The sequence below is a fragment of the Bombina bombina genome, chromosome 1 (genome assembly GCF_027579735.1).
Source record: "Bombina bombina isolate aBomBom1 chromosome 1, aBomBom1.pri, whole genome shotgun sequence".
Taxonomy (NCBI): domain Eukaryota; kingdom Metazoa; phylum Chordata; class Amphibia; order Anura; family Bombinatoridae; genus Bombina; species Bombina bombina.
This window is the reverse complement of record NC_069499.1, coordinates 1,488,185,946-1,488,202,549: the sequence shown is the minus strand read 5'-3', so window position 1 is coordinate 1,488,202,549 and position 16,604 is coordinate 1,488,185,946. Positions and strand designations below refer to the sequence as shown.

Sequence of the window (16,604 nt, the reverse complement as noted above, 5' to 3'; positions counted from 1 at the left end):
ATCAGTGGGAAGGCGATCACTGTTTCATACTGTAGGTTATTTTTGATGATCACATTAATTTGGTGCATGAGACCCCTTATATGTAAGTATATGGGTTCTTCTTACAAAGTAGGGGTCTCTTAAGGGGCTAGATGGCGGCTCATCTTTGGAAAAACAAAATTAGAAAAAAAAAAGAATGCTAAAGTAAGCTTTATCTAGGTTGTAAATCTGTTTTAATATAAAGCATTCAATCTTATTTTTATGCAAAATGCTAAAAGAACGTTAAAGTAAACTGTATCTAGGTTTTAAATCTAGGTTGTAAATCTGTTTAATGTAAATCATTAAATATTATTTTTATGCAGACTCTTTTTCTGGATTATTCTGATCCACTTATTTGCTCAACATTTGTCAAAGTTAGAGTTAAAAGTTTAATATTTTATTCTGTATTTTACTGGAGACAGGTTCATCTATTGATGACTTTGTTGCTGCTCTTAAGGAACAGGATATGGTGGTGGATGTTATGGACGGCAAATTTGACACCAACACGACTGTCTACAGAGGTGCAATAGAAGTTTCCCTAAATAAAAAGGTGTTTTTTGTTTTTCAGAAAAATTAAGCATGTTCTTAAAATGTTGGTAAAATATAAATTAATGCTGATAATGTGCATTACTGTATGTTGAGTACTAACATTGCAGTTTGAATTTAAAGGAATAGTCTAGTCAAAATTAAACTTTCATGATTCAGATAGACTCTAGAGCATGCAATTTTAAGTAACTTTCTAATTGACTCCTATTATCAATTTTTCTTCGTTCTCTTAGTATCTTTATTTGAAAAAGCAAAAAGGTAAGCATAGGAGCCGGCCTATTTTTGGTTCAACACCTAGGTAGTGCTTTCTGATTGGTGTCTAAATGTAACCACCAATAAGCATGTGTTACCCAGGTGCGCAACCAAAAATGGTCCGGCTCCTAAGCTTACATTCAAATAAAGATACCAAGAGAACGAAGAAAAATTGATAATAGGAGTAAATTAAAAAGTTGCTTAAAATTGCATGCGCTATCTGAAATGCTTCTAGTAAAAGTTAGCACTGTTTTAGTGTTAGCATTTTTCTCTGCACGTGCATGTGAAGCATAGCTAGATATTCTCAGTGCACCAGCATTTTAAATATTGCAGCCACTCAGATGTCTAGTGGGGCTTGTATCATGTCAGTAGTTAAACTGACTCATTACCTGATGGTACAAGCACCTTAAGCTCTCTGATCATGTGCTTTGTTAAAAATGCTGGTGCACGGTGCATACTTAAAATCACTTTTGAAACCACTTTAGCTTTATTACAACCTTATTGCATGTATGGATTATAATGCAATGGGCTAGTTTCCATGGGGGATTATAATTTTTTCATGCAAATCATTTAACTTTTCTGCTTCCTTGTACTTCTTTCTCCATCCCCAGTGCTTCGCTTCACTTATGTTATTCTTGGAACTCTATCTTAACAATATATTCCAGTACTCCTTGAGCAACAGTCCAACACCTTAGCAACCTGCTGAAAAGTGTGTGTGGGGGGGGGGGACCAGCTTTTTTGAATCTGTATCCAAGTAAAATTGTACTAATTAAAATATGTGAATCAATGAATGTTAGGAATGTGCCTGCTACCCACATTGAAGAGACCAGTTGCTGGCTCCCTCAAGCCATGCACACACAGGTGAGAACAGACAAAAAAAACTCTAGTTCAAAAGCTCCTCCAATTTAGGGGTCTATCACAATCTATAAGCTTTTTTTTGGTGGTGCACTTTTTGTTTGGAGGCAATCAAAATTATAAGATTGCGTGTGTTTTTGTAGCCAAAAACTGTTTTCAGGTTTTCAAGACCATTTTACCCCTATTGAATTCAACACCTAAAGTCACTTGATAAAGTCCTGAAAAGGCATTTTTTTACATGTTTTGAAGTATTTCAAGAAGATCTGTAATAATTCTATTATGTTGCACATCTGCAAGACAATCTAAAAGGACCACAAACAACATTTTATAGATGTATTACTATAAATAGTCTATTCACCCCTAGTCCACCTGCAGTGGACAGGACACAAATTTTCACATCTATTTATATAAATGATATCCCATTACATAAGGCAGGAAAAGTGAGAAAACAGAAATTACGGCCACAACATCTAGAAATAGCATGTGCTTGTAATTCACACTTGCATTGTTGAGATTGTCAGTTACAGTACTCTCATCTTCAGGGGTACTTAGGGGGTAGACCTATGGAGAATGCTTCCATTTTGTTAACATTCATTTTGTAATAGAAGAGCCTACCAAACCGATCGATGTCAGGTTTTCAAGGCCGTTTGCGTTAAGTTCCGCCATATTACAAGTTGAAAGTCAATGCGAACATGTGAGTGCAATCGCATTTTACACTAGATTGATTACCACGTATTCAAAACTTTGGTTCACAGTTACGTGAGTCAAAAGAGTGTCACAAAACATATTCATATTTAATAAAGTGTTATACTGTGTATGTACTGTACATATTTCATATTCCCATGTTCTTTACATAGGGGAACATGTTTTAAGTATTTTTAAAAAGATATTCCTATGTATATCTGTACATATCTATCTATCTATCTATCTATCTATCTATCTATCTATCTATCTATCTATACATATATATATAAAAATATATATTTGTGCAAATATCCATCAGATATGTATTTAAATATCTCTTTTTGAGAATAAATATAAAATATTTTGCTTTGTGCAGAACATTGGATTATGAAATATGCAATATTATCGGCTAGATTTGGAGTTTTGTCGGTAACGACCCGAAAAGCTAACGCCGGCTTTTTTCTGGCCGCACCATAAAAATAACTCTGGTATTGAGAGTCCACATAAAGGCTGCGTTAGGCTCCAAAAAAGGAGCGTAGAGCATATTTAACGCAGCTTCAACTCTCAATACCAGAGTTGCTTACGCAAGCGGCCAGCCTCAAAAACGTGCTCGTGCACGATTCCCCCATAGAAAACAATGGGGCTGTTTGAGCTGAAAAAAAACCTAACACCTGCAAAAAAGCCGCGTTCAGCTCCTAACGCAGCCCCATTGTTTGCTATGGGGAAACACTTCCTACGTCTGCACCTAACACTTTAACATGTACCCCAAGTCTAAACACCCCTAACCTTACACTTATTAACCCCTAATCTGCCGCCCCCACTATCGCTGACCCCTGCATATTATTATTAACCCCTAATCTGCCGCTCAGTAAACCGCCGCTACTTACATTATCCCTATGTACCCCTAATCTGCTGCCCTAACATCGCCGACCCCTATATAATATTTATTAACCCCTAATCTGCCTCCCACAATGTCGCCTCCACCTGCCTACACTTATTAACCCCTAATCTGCCGAGCGGACCTGAGCGCTACTATAATAAAGTTATTAACCCCTAATCCGCCTCACTAACCCTATAATAAATAGTATTAACCCCTAATCTGCCCTCCCTAACATCGCCGACACCTAACTTCAATTATTAACCCCTAATCTGCCGACTGGAGCTCACCGCTATTCTAATAAATGTATTAACCCCTAAAGCTAAGTCTAACCCTAACACTAACACCCCCCTAAATTAAATATAATTTACATCTAACGAAATTAATTATCTCTTATTAAATAAATTATTCCTATTTAAAGCTAAATACTTACCTGTAAAATAAATCCTAATATAGCTACAATATAAATTATAATTATATTATAGCTATTTTAGGATTAATATTTATTTTACAGGCAACTTTGTAATTATTTTAACCATGTACAATAGCTATTAAATAGTTAAGAACTATTTAATAGTTACCTAGTTAAAATAATTACAAAATTACCTGTAAAATAAATCCTAACCTAAGTTACAATTAAACCTAACACTATACTATCATTAAATTAATTAAATAAAATACCTACAATTACCTACAATTAAACCTAACACTACACTATCAATAAATAAATTAAATACAATTCCTACAAATAACTACAATGAAATAAACTAACTAAAGTACAAAAAAGAAAAAAGAACTAAGTTACAAAAAATAAAAAAATATTTACAAACATAAGAAAAATATTACAACAATTTTAAACTAATTACACCTACTCTAAGCCCCCTAATAAAATAACAAAGACCCCCAAAATAAAAAATGCCCTACCCTATTCTAAATTACTAAAGTTCAAAGCTCTTTTACCTTACCAGCCCTGAACAGGGCCCTTTGCGGGGCCTGCCCCAAGAAGTTCAGCTCTTTTGCCTGTAAAAAAAAACATACAATACCCCCCCCCAACATTACAACCCACCACCCACATACCCCTAATCTAATCCAAACCCCCCTTAAATTAACCTAACACTAAGCCCCTGAAGATCATCCTACCTTGTCTTCACCTCACCAGGTATCACCGATCCGTCCTGGCTCCAAAATCTTCATCCAACCCAAGCGTCCAACTGAAGAATGACGGTTCCTTTAAGGGACGTCATCCAAGATAGGATTCTATCAGCCAATCGGAATTAAGGTAGGAATATTCTGATTGGCTGATGGAATCAGCCAATCAGAATCAAGTTCAATCCGATTGGCTGATCCAATCAGCCAATCAGATTGAGCTCGCATTCTATTGGCTGTTCCGATCAGCCAATAGAATGCAAGCTCAATCTGATTGGCTGATTGGATCAGCCAATCGGATTGAACTTGATTCTGATTGGCTGATTCCATCAGCCAATCAGAATATTCCTACCTTAATTCCGATTGGCTGATAGAATCCTATCAGCCAATCGGAATTCGAGGGACGCCATCTTGGATGACGTCCCTTAAAGGAACCGTCATTCTTCAGTTGGACGTCGCCAGAAGAAGATGGGTCCGCGGTGGAGGTCTTCAGGATGGAGCCGGTCGTCATCGGATGAAGATAGAAGATGCCGCTTGGATCAAGATGGTTGCCGGTCCGGATCGCCTCTTCTTCCCGGATAGGATGAAGACTTTGGAGCCTCTTCTGGACCTCTTCAGCCACCGGATGATGGATCGCCAGCCCCCGCTTGGGTTGGATGAAGATTTTGGAGCCAGGACGGATCGGTGATACCTGGTGAGGTGAAGACAAGGTAGGATGATCTTCAGGGGCTTAGTGTTAGGTTTATTTAAGGGGGGTTTGGGTTAGATTAGGGGTATGTGGGTGGTGGGTTGTAATGTTGGGGGGGGTATTGTATGTTTTTTTTTACAGGCAAAAGAGCTGAACTTCTTGGGGCATGCCCCGCAAAGGGCCCTGTTCAGGGCTGGTAAGGTAAAAGAGCTTTGAACTTTAGTAATTTAGAATAGGGTAGGGCATTTTTTATTTTGGGGGTCTTTGTTATTTTATTAGGGGGCTTAGAGTAGGTGTAATTAGTTTAAAATTGTTGTAATATTTTTCTAATGTTTGTAAATATTTTTTTATTTTTTGTAACTTAGTTCTTTTTTATTTTTTGTACTTTAGTTAGTTTATTTCATTGTAGTTATTTGTAGATATTGTATTTAATTAATGTATTGATAGTGTAGTGTTAGGTTTAATTGTAGGTAATTATAGGTATAATCTAACCCAAACCCCCCTTAAATAAACCTAACACTAAGCCCCTGAAGATCTCCCTACCTTGAGTCGTCTTCACCCAGCAGAGCCAAATTCTTAATCCAAGCGGAGCAAGAAGAGGTCCTACATCCGGTAGAAGTCTTCATCCAAGCGGGGCAAGAAGAGGTCCTCCATCCGGTAGAAGTCTTCATCCAAGCGGGGCAGAAGAGGTCTTCCATCAGATTGAAGTCTTCATCCAAGCGGCATCTTCTATCGTCATCCATCCGGAGCGGAGCGGCAGCATCCTGAAGACCTCCGACGCGGAACATCCATCCTGGCCGACGACTGAACGACGAATTGACTATTCCTTTAAATGACATCATCCAAGATGGCGTCCCTCGAATTCCGATTGGCTGATTGGATCAGCCAATCGGATTGAACTTGATTCTGATTGGCTGATTCCATCAGCCAATCAGCATATTCCTACCTTAATTCCGATTGGCTGATAGAATCCTATCAGCCAATCGGAATTCGAGGGACGCCATCTTGGATGACGTCATTTAAAGGAACCGTCATTCGTCGTTCAGTCGTCAGCCAGGATGGATGTTCCGCGTCGGAGGTCTTCAGGATGCTGCCGCTCCGCTCCGGATGGATGACGATAGAAGATGCCGCTTGGATGAAGACTTCAATCGGATGGAAGACCTCTTCTGCCCCGCTTGGATGAAGACTTCTACCGGATGGAGGACCTCTTCTTGCCCCGCTTGGATGAAGACTTCTACCGGATGGAGGACCTCTTCTTGCTCCGCTTGGATGAAGAATTTGGCTCGGCTGGGTGAAGACGACTCAAGGTAGGGATATCTTCAGGGGCTTAGTGTTAGGTTTATTTAAGGGGGGTTTGGGTTAGATTAGGGGTATGTGAGTGGTGGGTTGTAATGTTGGGGGGGGGGTATTGTATGTTTTTTTTACAGGCAAAAGAGCTGAATTTCTTGGGGCATGCCCCGCAAAGGGCCCTGTTCAGGGATGGTAAGGTAAAAGAGCTTTGAACTTTAGTAATTTAGAATAGGATAGGGCATTTTTTTATTTTGGGGGTCTTTGTTATTTTATTAGGGGGCTTAGAGTAGGTGTAATTAGTTTAAAATTGTTGTAATATTTTTCTAATGTTTGTAAATATTTTTTTATTTTTTGTAACTTAGTTCTTTTTTATTTTTTGTACTTTAGTTAGTTTATTTCATTGTATTTATTTGTAGGAATCGTATTTAATTTATTTATTGATAGTGTAGTGTTAGGTTTAATTGTAACTTAGGTTAGGATTTATTTTACAGGTAAATTTGTAATTATTTTAACTATTTTAGCTATTAAATAGTTCTTAACTATTTAATAGCTATTGTACCTGGTTAAAATAAATACAAAGTTACCTGTAAAATAAATATTAATCCTAAAATAGCTATAATATAAATATAATTTATATTGTAGCTATATTAGGATTTATTTTACAGGTAAGTATTTAGCTTTAAATAGGAATAATTTATTTAAGAAGAGTTAATTAATTTCGTTAGATTAATTGAAGTTAGGTGTCGGCGATGTTAGGGAGGGCAGATTAGGGGTTAATACTATTTATTATAGGGTTAGTGAGGCGGATTAGGGATTAATAACTTTATTATAGTAGCGGTGCGGTCCGCTCGGCAGATTAGGGGTTAATAAGTGTAGGCAGGTGGAGGCGACGTTGAGGGGGGCAGATTAGGGGTTAATAAATATAATATAGGGGTCGGCGGTGTTAGGGGCAGCAGATTAGGGGTACATAAGTATAACGTAGGTGGCGGTCGGCAGATTAGGGGTTAAAAAAATTTAATCGAGTGTCGGCGATGTGGGGGGGCCTCGGTTTAGGGGTATATAGGTAGTTTATGGGTGTTAGTGTACTTTAGAGCACAGTAGTTAAGAGCTTTATAAACCGGCGTTAGCCCAGAAAGCTCTTAACTACTGACTTTTTTCTTCGGCTGGAGTTTTGTCGTTAGAATTCTAACGCTCACTTCAGCCACGACTCTAAATACCGGAGTTAGATAGATCCCATTGAAAAGATAGGATACGCAATTGACGTAAGGGGATCTGCGGTATGGAAAAGTCGCGGCTGAAAAGTGAGCGTTAGACCCTTTTTTGACTGACTCCAAATACCGGCGGTAGCCTAAAACCAGCGTTAGGAGCCTCTAACGCTGGTTTTCACGGCTACCGCCAAACTCTAAATCTAGGCCCATGATAGTGTTTGCACAATATTTTTAAAAATAATTTCAGCTCCATTGACGTCTATGGGCGAATGTGATTTTGTTACTGCGACTTTGCGAATCTGAGAGCACAAACGTTTTACTTTCAACTCTTAAAAAGAGTTGAATTGGTAAGCTCAAAAAATATAATTATAGTATTTTTAATACTCTAACGTGAGCGCAAACTATTGCTCCACTCGTAATCTAGCTCCTAGTAGAGCTGGTATAGAGGTTTCTGGAACAGTCAGGTAAAGTGTCTGCAAATAGCGCAAGTTTGTCATGTAGTAATAGACCCCCTATCACAGAGGACTTCCTGATAACTGACACAAAAGGTTTAATTGTAAGATTGAAAAGAAGGAGAGATAACAGACATCACCGGTTATGTAGGGGAACAGAACACCATTTCTCTTACCTTGGTGGTAGAGGTTGAATAAAGGACACCCACAACTGTACAAAATGAATCTGGGATACTAAACGCCTCTTCTGAGTCTGGAACATATAGTACCACCTCCTACTGTCAAATGCCTTTTTTGGCATTAAGGTTAGGGCGAGGAGGGGAAGGTCCATATCTGCAGCTTTAAAGAAGATATTTAAGAAGAAGCAGATGTTATCTGAACCCTGTCTCCCCATTCCAAAACCCACCTGATACAGGTGGAACTGAGTGGGTAGGAGGAGGCCCAAACTAGATTTCAGAAACTTTGCTTAGATTTTTACATATAGGTTTATAAACGAGATAGGCCTATAACTTTTGCATAGAGAAGGGTCTTCGCCCTCCTGGATAGTAAGTAAACTACCTCTGAGAAACTTATTAGGGAACTTACCCATTGCACAGTTAAAGTATAAAATTACAAAAGGGTCAGGGCCAACAATTTAAAAGACGACTTGTAAAAAGAAGCTGTAAACCCATTATAGTCCAGTGCGTTATGAACGTAGATAATTCCACTTTCTCTAGTGTAAAGAGGGTTTTAATTTGAAAAGCACAGGAAGTTTTAGCGATGAAATATCTGCATTTTTTTAACAAAGTGTCCAATCTATATAGCGACTGAAAGTATGTTGCAAAGGTTTGCCTAATATTTTTAAGAGAGAAAACCGGTGTCAATTTTAATATTAGCAATCCTTATTTTATGAGTGCAAAAGTCAAACTATAGAGGCCAACAAACTATTAGTTCTACTACCCTTTTAATTATAGAGCTGCCACAGTTTATGCAGATTTTTTTGACCCTCTGTTCTTCTATGGAGGCAATCTCACTTTATATACTGACCAATTGGGTGGCAATCAGATTAGAAGGCGTCAAGATTTCTCAACTCACCATATAATTGGGCTAGAGATGAGTCCTGGGCTCTACGTAGTTGTGAGGCTTTCTTAATGAAGTAACCATGTAAGTAAGCATTCATGGCCACCCATAACATAACACTCATTTAACTGATGTAATTGAATCAAAGACATTCCTGTATTTCCAAGGTGAGCTCATTGGTCCAGGGTTCTGATAGATAATCTGGTAATCTATAAATTGAGTGGTTACTTGGCAAGATTAGAAAAGATAGATCAGTAGTCATAAGGTCATGATCTGATAAGGTCATGATGATTGCTTGGAGAATACTCTGCGAGTATAAGAATAAGAAATCTATTATAGAATAGGAGTTGAGGAGTTTATGAAAGAAGGAATAATCCTGTTTCTTTGGATGTCATATAAATTATATTGGAATACAAGATAGTTTTTTATCAATCACCAGATCCCGGACCAAATTAATGTCTCCTCTTATTAATAGATTACCTCTCTTCACCTGCTCAATGCAGGGGAAATGGGACCTAAGAAAAGCAATTTTGTTGGAATTCGGAACATAAACAAAAACAAGGGTACACAGTGTTTTCATTTAATGTATATATATAAGCAAATTATCTACCCTCTGGGTCCCTCTCCATGTATAGATTGTCTCATGCAACAGCCCTGTCTATGATTATTGCCACACCTCATTTCTTTTTAGAATAAGAGGCCTTCACACATTGTATAACATTTTAATTTATTTAGGCGATGCTAACCCCTCTTGCTAATGAGTCACCTGAAGAAAGGTTATATGGAACCCATTTTCTAGTAAGTAGCAGAGCAATATATTGCTCTTTATAGGAAAATTAAGACCATGAGCATTGAGAGAGGCTTAATAAGTGTTTATAACAGTAATAATCCATGCCTGTTTTATGTTGGGCCTGGATAAGGGGGATGGAAGGGCAAACAAGAAAGAATAACAAGAGTAGAAAAAGAGCATAGAGGGTCTGTCAATATAAGCATAGAGCCTCATACATGCTTGGGATTAAAATATAGGTTCTGGGCCTAAACATTTCTCCAGTAAAGATGGTTATATAACAGTACCACTAACTTTTACCAATAAACTGTAGGCAAAAGAAAGCCATATTTACCTGCCTGAGTTTGGTCATTTTGTGACCCCCTTCAGGCCACCAAAGATCAACTCACTGTTCTCAGACATCTCTCTCACCAGTATGACAAGGAACCGTGGTCCCTCTACTAAGGCACACCACTGCATTGAAAAGCCATGAGTTGGCAGGTATGTCTAATCAATATGGGCCTGATTAGGAGTGGAATGCTATGTGTTAGTGGAAGGAGCTTAAATGCGATTGTAAGATTGCTTTTTTTTTACCCTCAAATCCATATTACAAGTGATACGCTGCTTAAATTATTGTGAATTAATTTACACAAATTTACACCCCCACATTGCAAACTACCCCTAAACCACCACACCACCACATTGCAAACTACCTTGCTGCACTAATAACCCAATAAACCACCACATCTCCCACATCGTAAACTACCCCGCTACACTATTAACCACTAAACTGCTACAACCCCCATCGCAAACTACCCACTAACCTCTAATCCACGCTTGCTACACTATTACCCCTAAACCGCCACACCCCGACATCTCAAACTACCCTGCTATGCGATTAACCCCTAAACCACCACACCCCCACATTGCAAACTACCTTGCTACACTATTAAACACTGAACTGCTACAACCCCCATAGCGAACTACCCACTAACCTCTAATCCACCTAACTTGCTAACACCCCCAATCTAACACCCCCTAAGTTACCAAAAAAACTTATACCTTGCATTAAAAATAAAAACCTAACATTACATAAAAAACACGTTACATTAAAAAAACATAACATTTCAGAAAAAAAATAATTGCCAAAAATAAAATGCATTTTCTAAAACTAAAGCCCCCAAAAAACACCCCAAAATGCAAAAAACTTATAGCAACACTAAAATAAACTATAGCAATATTATTATTATTATCAGGTATTTGTAGAGCGCCAACAGGTTCCGCAGCGCTATGAACATAGGTGGTATATAAAAAAACAATTACAGGGATGAAATGGGTAGAGGGCCCTGCTGAGAGTTGCACTGTTGTAGTCGGCTCTTATGAAGGTGAACTACAAACAGCTGGGCTCATAGGCTTACATGCTATGGGGTTTAAGCAGATAGCAATGGAGATAGGAAGGTTAGTGTAGGTTGTATGCGTTCCTGAATAGTAGAGTCTTCAGAGAGCACTTAAAAGCTTTGAAAACTAAGGGAGATTCTTGTGGAGCGAGGTAGAGAGTTCCATAAGATGGGAGCCAGTCTGGAGAAATCTTGTAAACGGGAATGTGAGGAGGTAACAAGAGAGGAGGAGAGTAGGAGATCATGAGCGGAGTGAAGGGGACAAGAGGGAGAGTATCTGGAGACAAGGTCTGAGATGTAGGGGGGAGCAATGCAATTGAGGGCTTTGTGTGTCAGAGTGAGAATTTTGTGTTTAATCCAGGAGGCAAGAGGAAGCCAGTGAAGGGATTGGCAGGGAGGTGTGGCAGATGAAGAGCGACGTGTAAGGAAGATGAACCTGGCAGAGGCATTCATTATGGATTGTAAAGGAGCTAGGCGGCAGCTAGGGAGACCAGATAGGATGGAGTTGCAGTAGTCAAGGCGGGAAAGGACGAGAAAGTGAATTAAAATCTGTCTTGAGTAAGAAAATGTCTTTAACTATGTTTTTAAGGTGGAAGTGGCCGGCTTTAGCCAAGGACTGAATGTGAGGAGTAAAGAAAGATCTGAGTCAAGTGTGACCCCAAGACATCGAGCATGTGAGGTTGGGATAATGATGAAGTTATCAACAGTTATAGAGACATGAGGGGTATAGATTTTGGAAGAAGGGTGGAAAATAAGGAGCTCCGTTTTGGAGAGATTTAGCTTGAGGTAGTGAGAGGACATCCAAGATGAGATATGAGAGAGACAGTTAGTGACACGGGTTAGCAAGGAAGGAGATAGTTCTGGTGCAGAGAGGTAGATTTGGGTATTGTCGGCATACAAATGATAATTAAACCCTAAGGACTTTATTAAGGAACCTAATGAGGACGTGCAGATTGAGAAGAGAAGGCGACCGAGGACAGAGCCTTGTGGTACCCCAACAGAAAGAGGTAACGGGGCAGAGGATGCCCCAGAGAAGGCTACACTAAAGGTATGGTTAGACAGATAGGAAGAGAACCAAGAGAGCTGTGTTGCAGATACTGAAGGATTGGAGGGTATGGAGCAAAAGAGGGTGGTCGACAGTAAAAAAAAGGCTGCAGACAGATCAAGGAGGATAAGTAGAGAGAAGTGGCCTTTGGATTTTGCTGTAAGTAGGTCATTGGTAACCTTAACAATTGTTGCCTCTGTTGAGTGAAGGGGGCAAAATCCAGATTGCAGTAGGTCAAGGAGGGAGTTTAATGTAAGGAAATGGGATAGATGTGCTTATACTAGCTTTTCAAGAGGGAGTAGGGAAATAGGGCGGTAGTTGGATGGGTAGGTTGGTTCAAGAGAAGGTTTTTTTGAGGATAGGTATGACCAATGCATGTTAAGGAGATGTGGGAACTATATCAGTGCTGAGGGAGAGGTTGAAGATGTGTGTGAGTATAGGGGTAAGGGTAGAAGAGAGGGAGGGGAGTAGTTGTGAGGGGATGGGGTCGAGGGGACAGGTAGTGAGGGGAGAGGATAGTATAAGGGCAGAAACTTCTTCCTCTGTAACAGGGGCAAAAGAGATACATTTATGGCTATGGGGTTTTGGATGATTGGGAGCTTTTGAGGGGGTGGGAGACCAGTAGTATGTTGAGAGCTGATTTCATTTCTGATGGAGTAGATTTTGTTGTTGAAGTAGCTGGCAAAATCTTGAGCTGAGAGAAAAGTTGTGGTGGGAGGTGGGGGTGGGCAGAGAAGAGTATTGAATTATTATTATTCTTCTTCTTTATTTATAAAGCGCCAACAGATTCCACAGTGCTGCCCATGGGTACAAGGATAAAAGTACAACAGAGAAACAATGCAATAAAAGATACAATTTAACAAACAAATACAGGGGTAATTGAGGGCCCTATTCCTGTGGGAACTTACAATCTAGATGAATGTGGAGAACAGATGCTTTCGGTTTGAAGAAAGAGTAGAGATAAGAGTAGAGAAGTAATGTTGCTTATATAGATTAAGGGCAGAATAGTAAGAGTTCAAGATGAACTTATAGTCAAGAAAGTCAGCAGAACTCCGAGATTTCCTCCAGTGTCGCTCAGCAGTACGGGAACATCTGCCTAGGTACCATGTCAGAGGAGTATACCAGGGCAAGACTGTCTAAAAAACTATTCTAAGTATTGTCCCAAAGCTCTTTTGCTACCCAAAAGAAAATAAAAAAAACCTTATTACCTATCACTAAACCCCAAAGATGGTACTCGTCTAACTTGAATCTGGCTCCTTGTGATCACCAACTGCAGTGCTCCTCTTCTATCCTAGCTGCAGTGTGCTTCTACCTTCATCCTGGCTGTGGCGGTGATGGCGGGCGTCCTCTATCTTCAGCCATTTTCTTTTCCTCTGATCTTCCACCCAACATCCTCTTCATGTGGTCACCTGCCCACACTGAATGTGAGGTACCCGTTTTTTATTATATTTCTATTGGCTGATTTTCATTTTCAAATTCAAATCAGCCAATAGAATGAAAGCTTTTTTGGATCTAGGGATCAAAGGTGTACACTCAGGGGCAAAAGCCCACAGTTGTAGTGAGGGGATGTCTCAAGTAGGTGATTGACTTTTATCTACTGGAAGAATATCCCATCTTTGAAGTAATTCCTTGGAATGGTCAGGTAAAGTTCCTACATACAGTTTCCCATTTTTGGTGATGAACAGGCGGACTGGAAATTCCCATCTATATGTTTTACCTTGTTCTCTGAAGATTCTTTTAAATTCAGCAAATGTCCTATAGCCACCACATCCCTAGGTCTCTTATTTGATGTTTATTTGGGTCTAAGTATCTGGTTGACCCTGTCAATGAGACACTCATTCTCTATTACATGTGCCAGTGCTCATTCTCCATTACATGTCCCAGTAAAAATGCCTTTTCTGTTTGATTGATACTGTTTATGTGGCTGGATATGCCATTGGAAGGCTCACCAAGTTTCTTGGGGATAGGCTGTTGTGGATTAACCTACTCCCTATTCATTTCTGGTTGAACTCCCAGCCATCATGTGCTGGAAGAAGCCTGTGGCAAACGTTGCAGTGTTTGCTATATGATTAAATGTTCTTGTTTGCATTCTAAGGCATCTGTATGTTCAATGATCGACAAATTTTCTCTCTTGATATCTGCACATGGTTTTTAAATGTTTTTGATAAGGCTAAGATCTTCTTGATAGTGTCTACCAGATTATTCAGTGTTGCTTCAGACAAATCAGTGCTAAACGAAAATTGAAGCAGGGCTGCACTAATATGAGCATGAGAGGGGCCTGCTGAGTCAGCATACTCCTCCTCTGATCCCATCTGTGTACCTGTTGCATGCTGGTTGAAGTGGTCAATTACAGTCCATTTAGAATAGGCATTTTTGCCTCTGTGATTCTGTGCCATTGTGAGTAGATAATGATAATTCACAATAAGTGGTTTATACAGGCCCACAGTATAGAGAGTTATCAATGGGATCAGCAGGTATGTCTCTGCCCGGTCATGTTAGCAATATATGGCTGGCAGGATTGTAGAAGAGCTGCACTAGGTCATTTTTACAATATTGTAAAGAGTGAGAAAAGTGGCTGAGGAGAGGGAGAAAGCCCAACTTCCAAATTATTTATAATATTAGCGCCAAAAAGAGGCCACGTCAGATTGTTTTAGTGGGGTAAAGATTGAGGGATTTGGGCAGCATGTAGAATCCTTAGGAATGAATAAACGATAGTTAAAGTAACTTCATATTATTTTGGTATACAATATATATGTGGCCCTAAAATCCCTGCAGTTCTTTTATAGGGCCTGATATTCAAAACTTCTCCAGCATGGAGAAAAATAACACAACATCTTTGGGATTTTATTTTTATTTGTTATTATTATTTTAGACCTTGTGGTATAATTTAGGAGTCTCTGTTTCACATAAAGAACACTTTAAAGGAACATAAACATTTGTGTTTCTAATTTTTTTTAAGGCCCTTGCCGTCCCAACGAGACTTCTTAGAATATTTTGCCTGAGCAGTAAAGTTCCAGTCAACTATACTATAGTGGTGGCTCCCCTCAGGTCTAAGGTGAAGGCCCTGAAGATAAGGGTAAAACCTCTAGCAATGTCCAGTTTAGTTAGTATGTGCCACAGGGTCTATGTGGTTTCCCTGGAGGTCTTATACGATATGATAAACCCTCTCATGATATTGGAAGAGCAGGCCAAACACTGTTACATTTAAGGCCTGATCTCTGCCTTGTGTCAGACTTGATCCATGCTTGTAGGGGTGTCTTACTATGTTGAGTGTCTCAGATGACCCATGGACAAGAGATCCATTATCACAATTTTCACGTATCTCACTTCAAGGGTCACAGTAGTCATGGCTAGACAGCAAGCCCTTTTGTCTCAATCCAACAACTCTTTCTACACCTTAAGCTCTGATTCTAAGTGGGACTGCTCCAGAATGTATCTTGCTGATGTGGGTGACAGAGATACACATGTCTTTGGGCGGTTGAGGGTGGTAAAAGAATACTATCATGATCAGTGCACGGAGCTTCACAAAAGCTTGACCCTTCTACACCCTAGCTAACTCCGCCCTCAAAAAGCTCTATAATTATAAAAACTAATTTATACAGCATGTACTGTGAAACTTAGGCCCCAATTCTAAAAAAATTGTCGGTCAAGACATAGTTTTCCACGCCAACACTTGCAGGTGCAGCCCTTGTGGACTTCTATAAAAAAAAGGGGTTGCCCTGAGAGTGGTGAGATGTCTCCCACACAAATAATAGGAGCTCTCTGCTAGGTAAATGTTCACAATGGAGGGCAAAGTACAAAGGGGAAAAGAGGTGTGTTTTAATACTTAAATATTAGGCTTAATACTAATCAAATTATGCTGTTTTCAGTGCACTGTACCTTTAATTTGCTGTAATTTTCGTATGCATAGGTTTTCCTTTCAGAATAATTTCTGATAGATTACAAGTGAGGTGCAAATGGTTTTGCACTAGTACAATCTCCTTTTCGCGAGCCATTTTCATTCCGATAATATTATAAGTGGTGCGAAATATATATATATAAATATACTGTATATTTAAAAATGTGATGAAAATAGGGAATATAACATTTTCATAACTACTTCCAAATTTAGCGCAGTTGGTCTAATCAGGTGTCTGGTTAGCCTGTGCTCGATAAGTGTTATCTCTTTTTTTAAAGTGCGCTCCATTGACATCTTTGGGGAGTTCGTGTTTGCGATACTTCAGGTTTTGCTCGCGCTCAAAAAATTGACTTTCAACTTGTAATACGCACAGTAACACACATCTAAAAATATTACTTCTAGCGGTGTTTACTCTCAAACGCA

The 16,604-nt window shown here is 39.3% G+C and overlaps 1 protein-coding gene across 1 annotated transcript in view; it reads left to right on the top strand.

Annotated features, from left to right (window-relative positions):
- LOC128653797 (ABC-type organic anion transporter ABCA8) overlaps positions 1–16,604 on the top strand; it is a 669,484-nt gene that overhangs the window by 366,419 nt on the left and 286,461 nt on the right. The window contains exon 21 of the mRNA XM_053707306.1: positions 441–568. Coding sequence (XP_053563281.1) covers positions 441–568 — 128 coding nt within the window. The remainder of the gene's footprint in view (positions 1–440; positions 569–16,604) is intronic.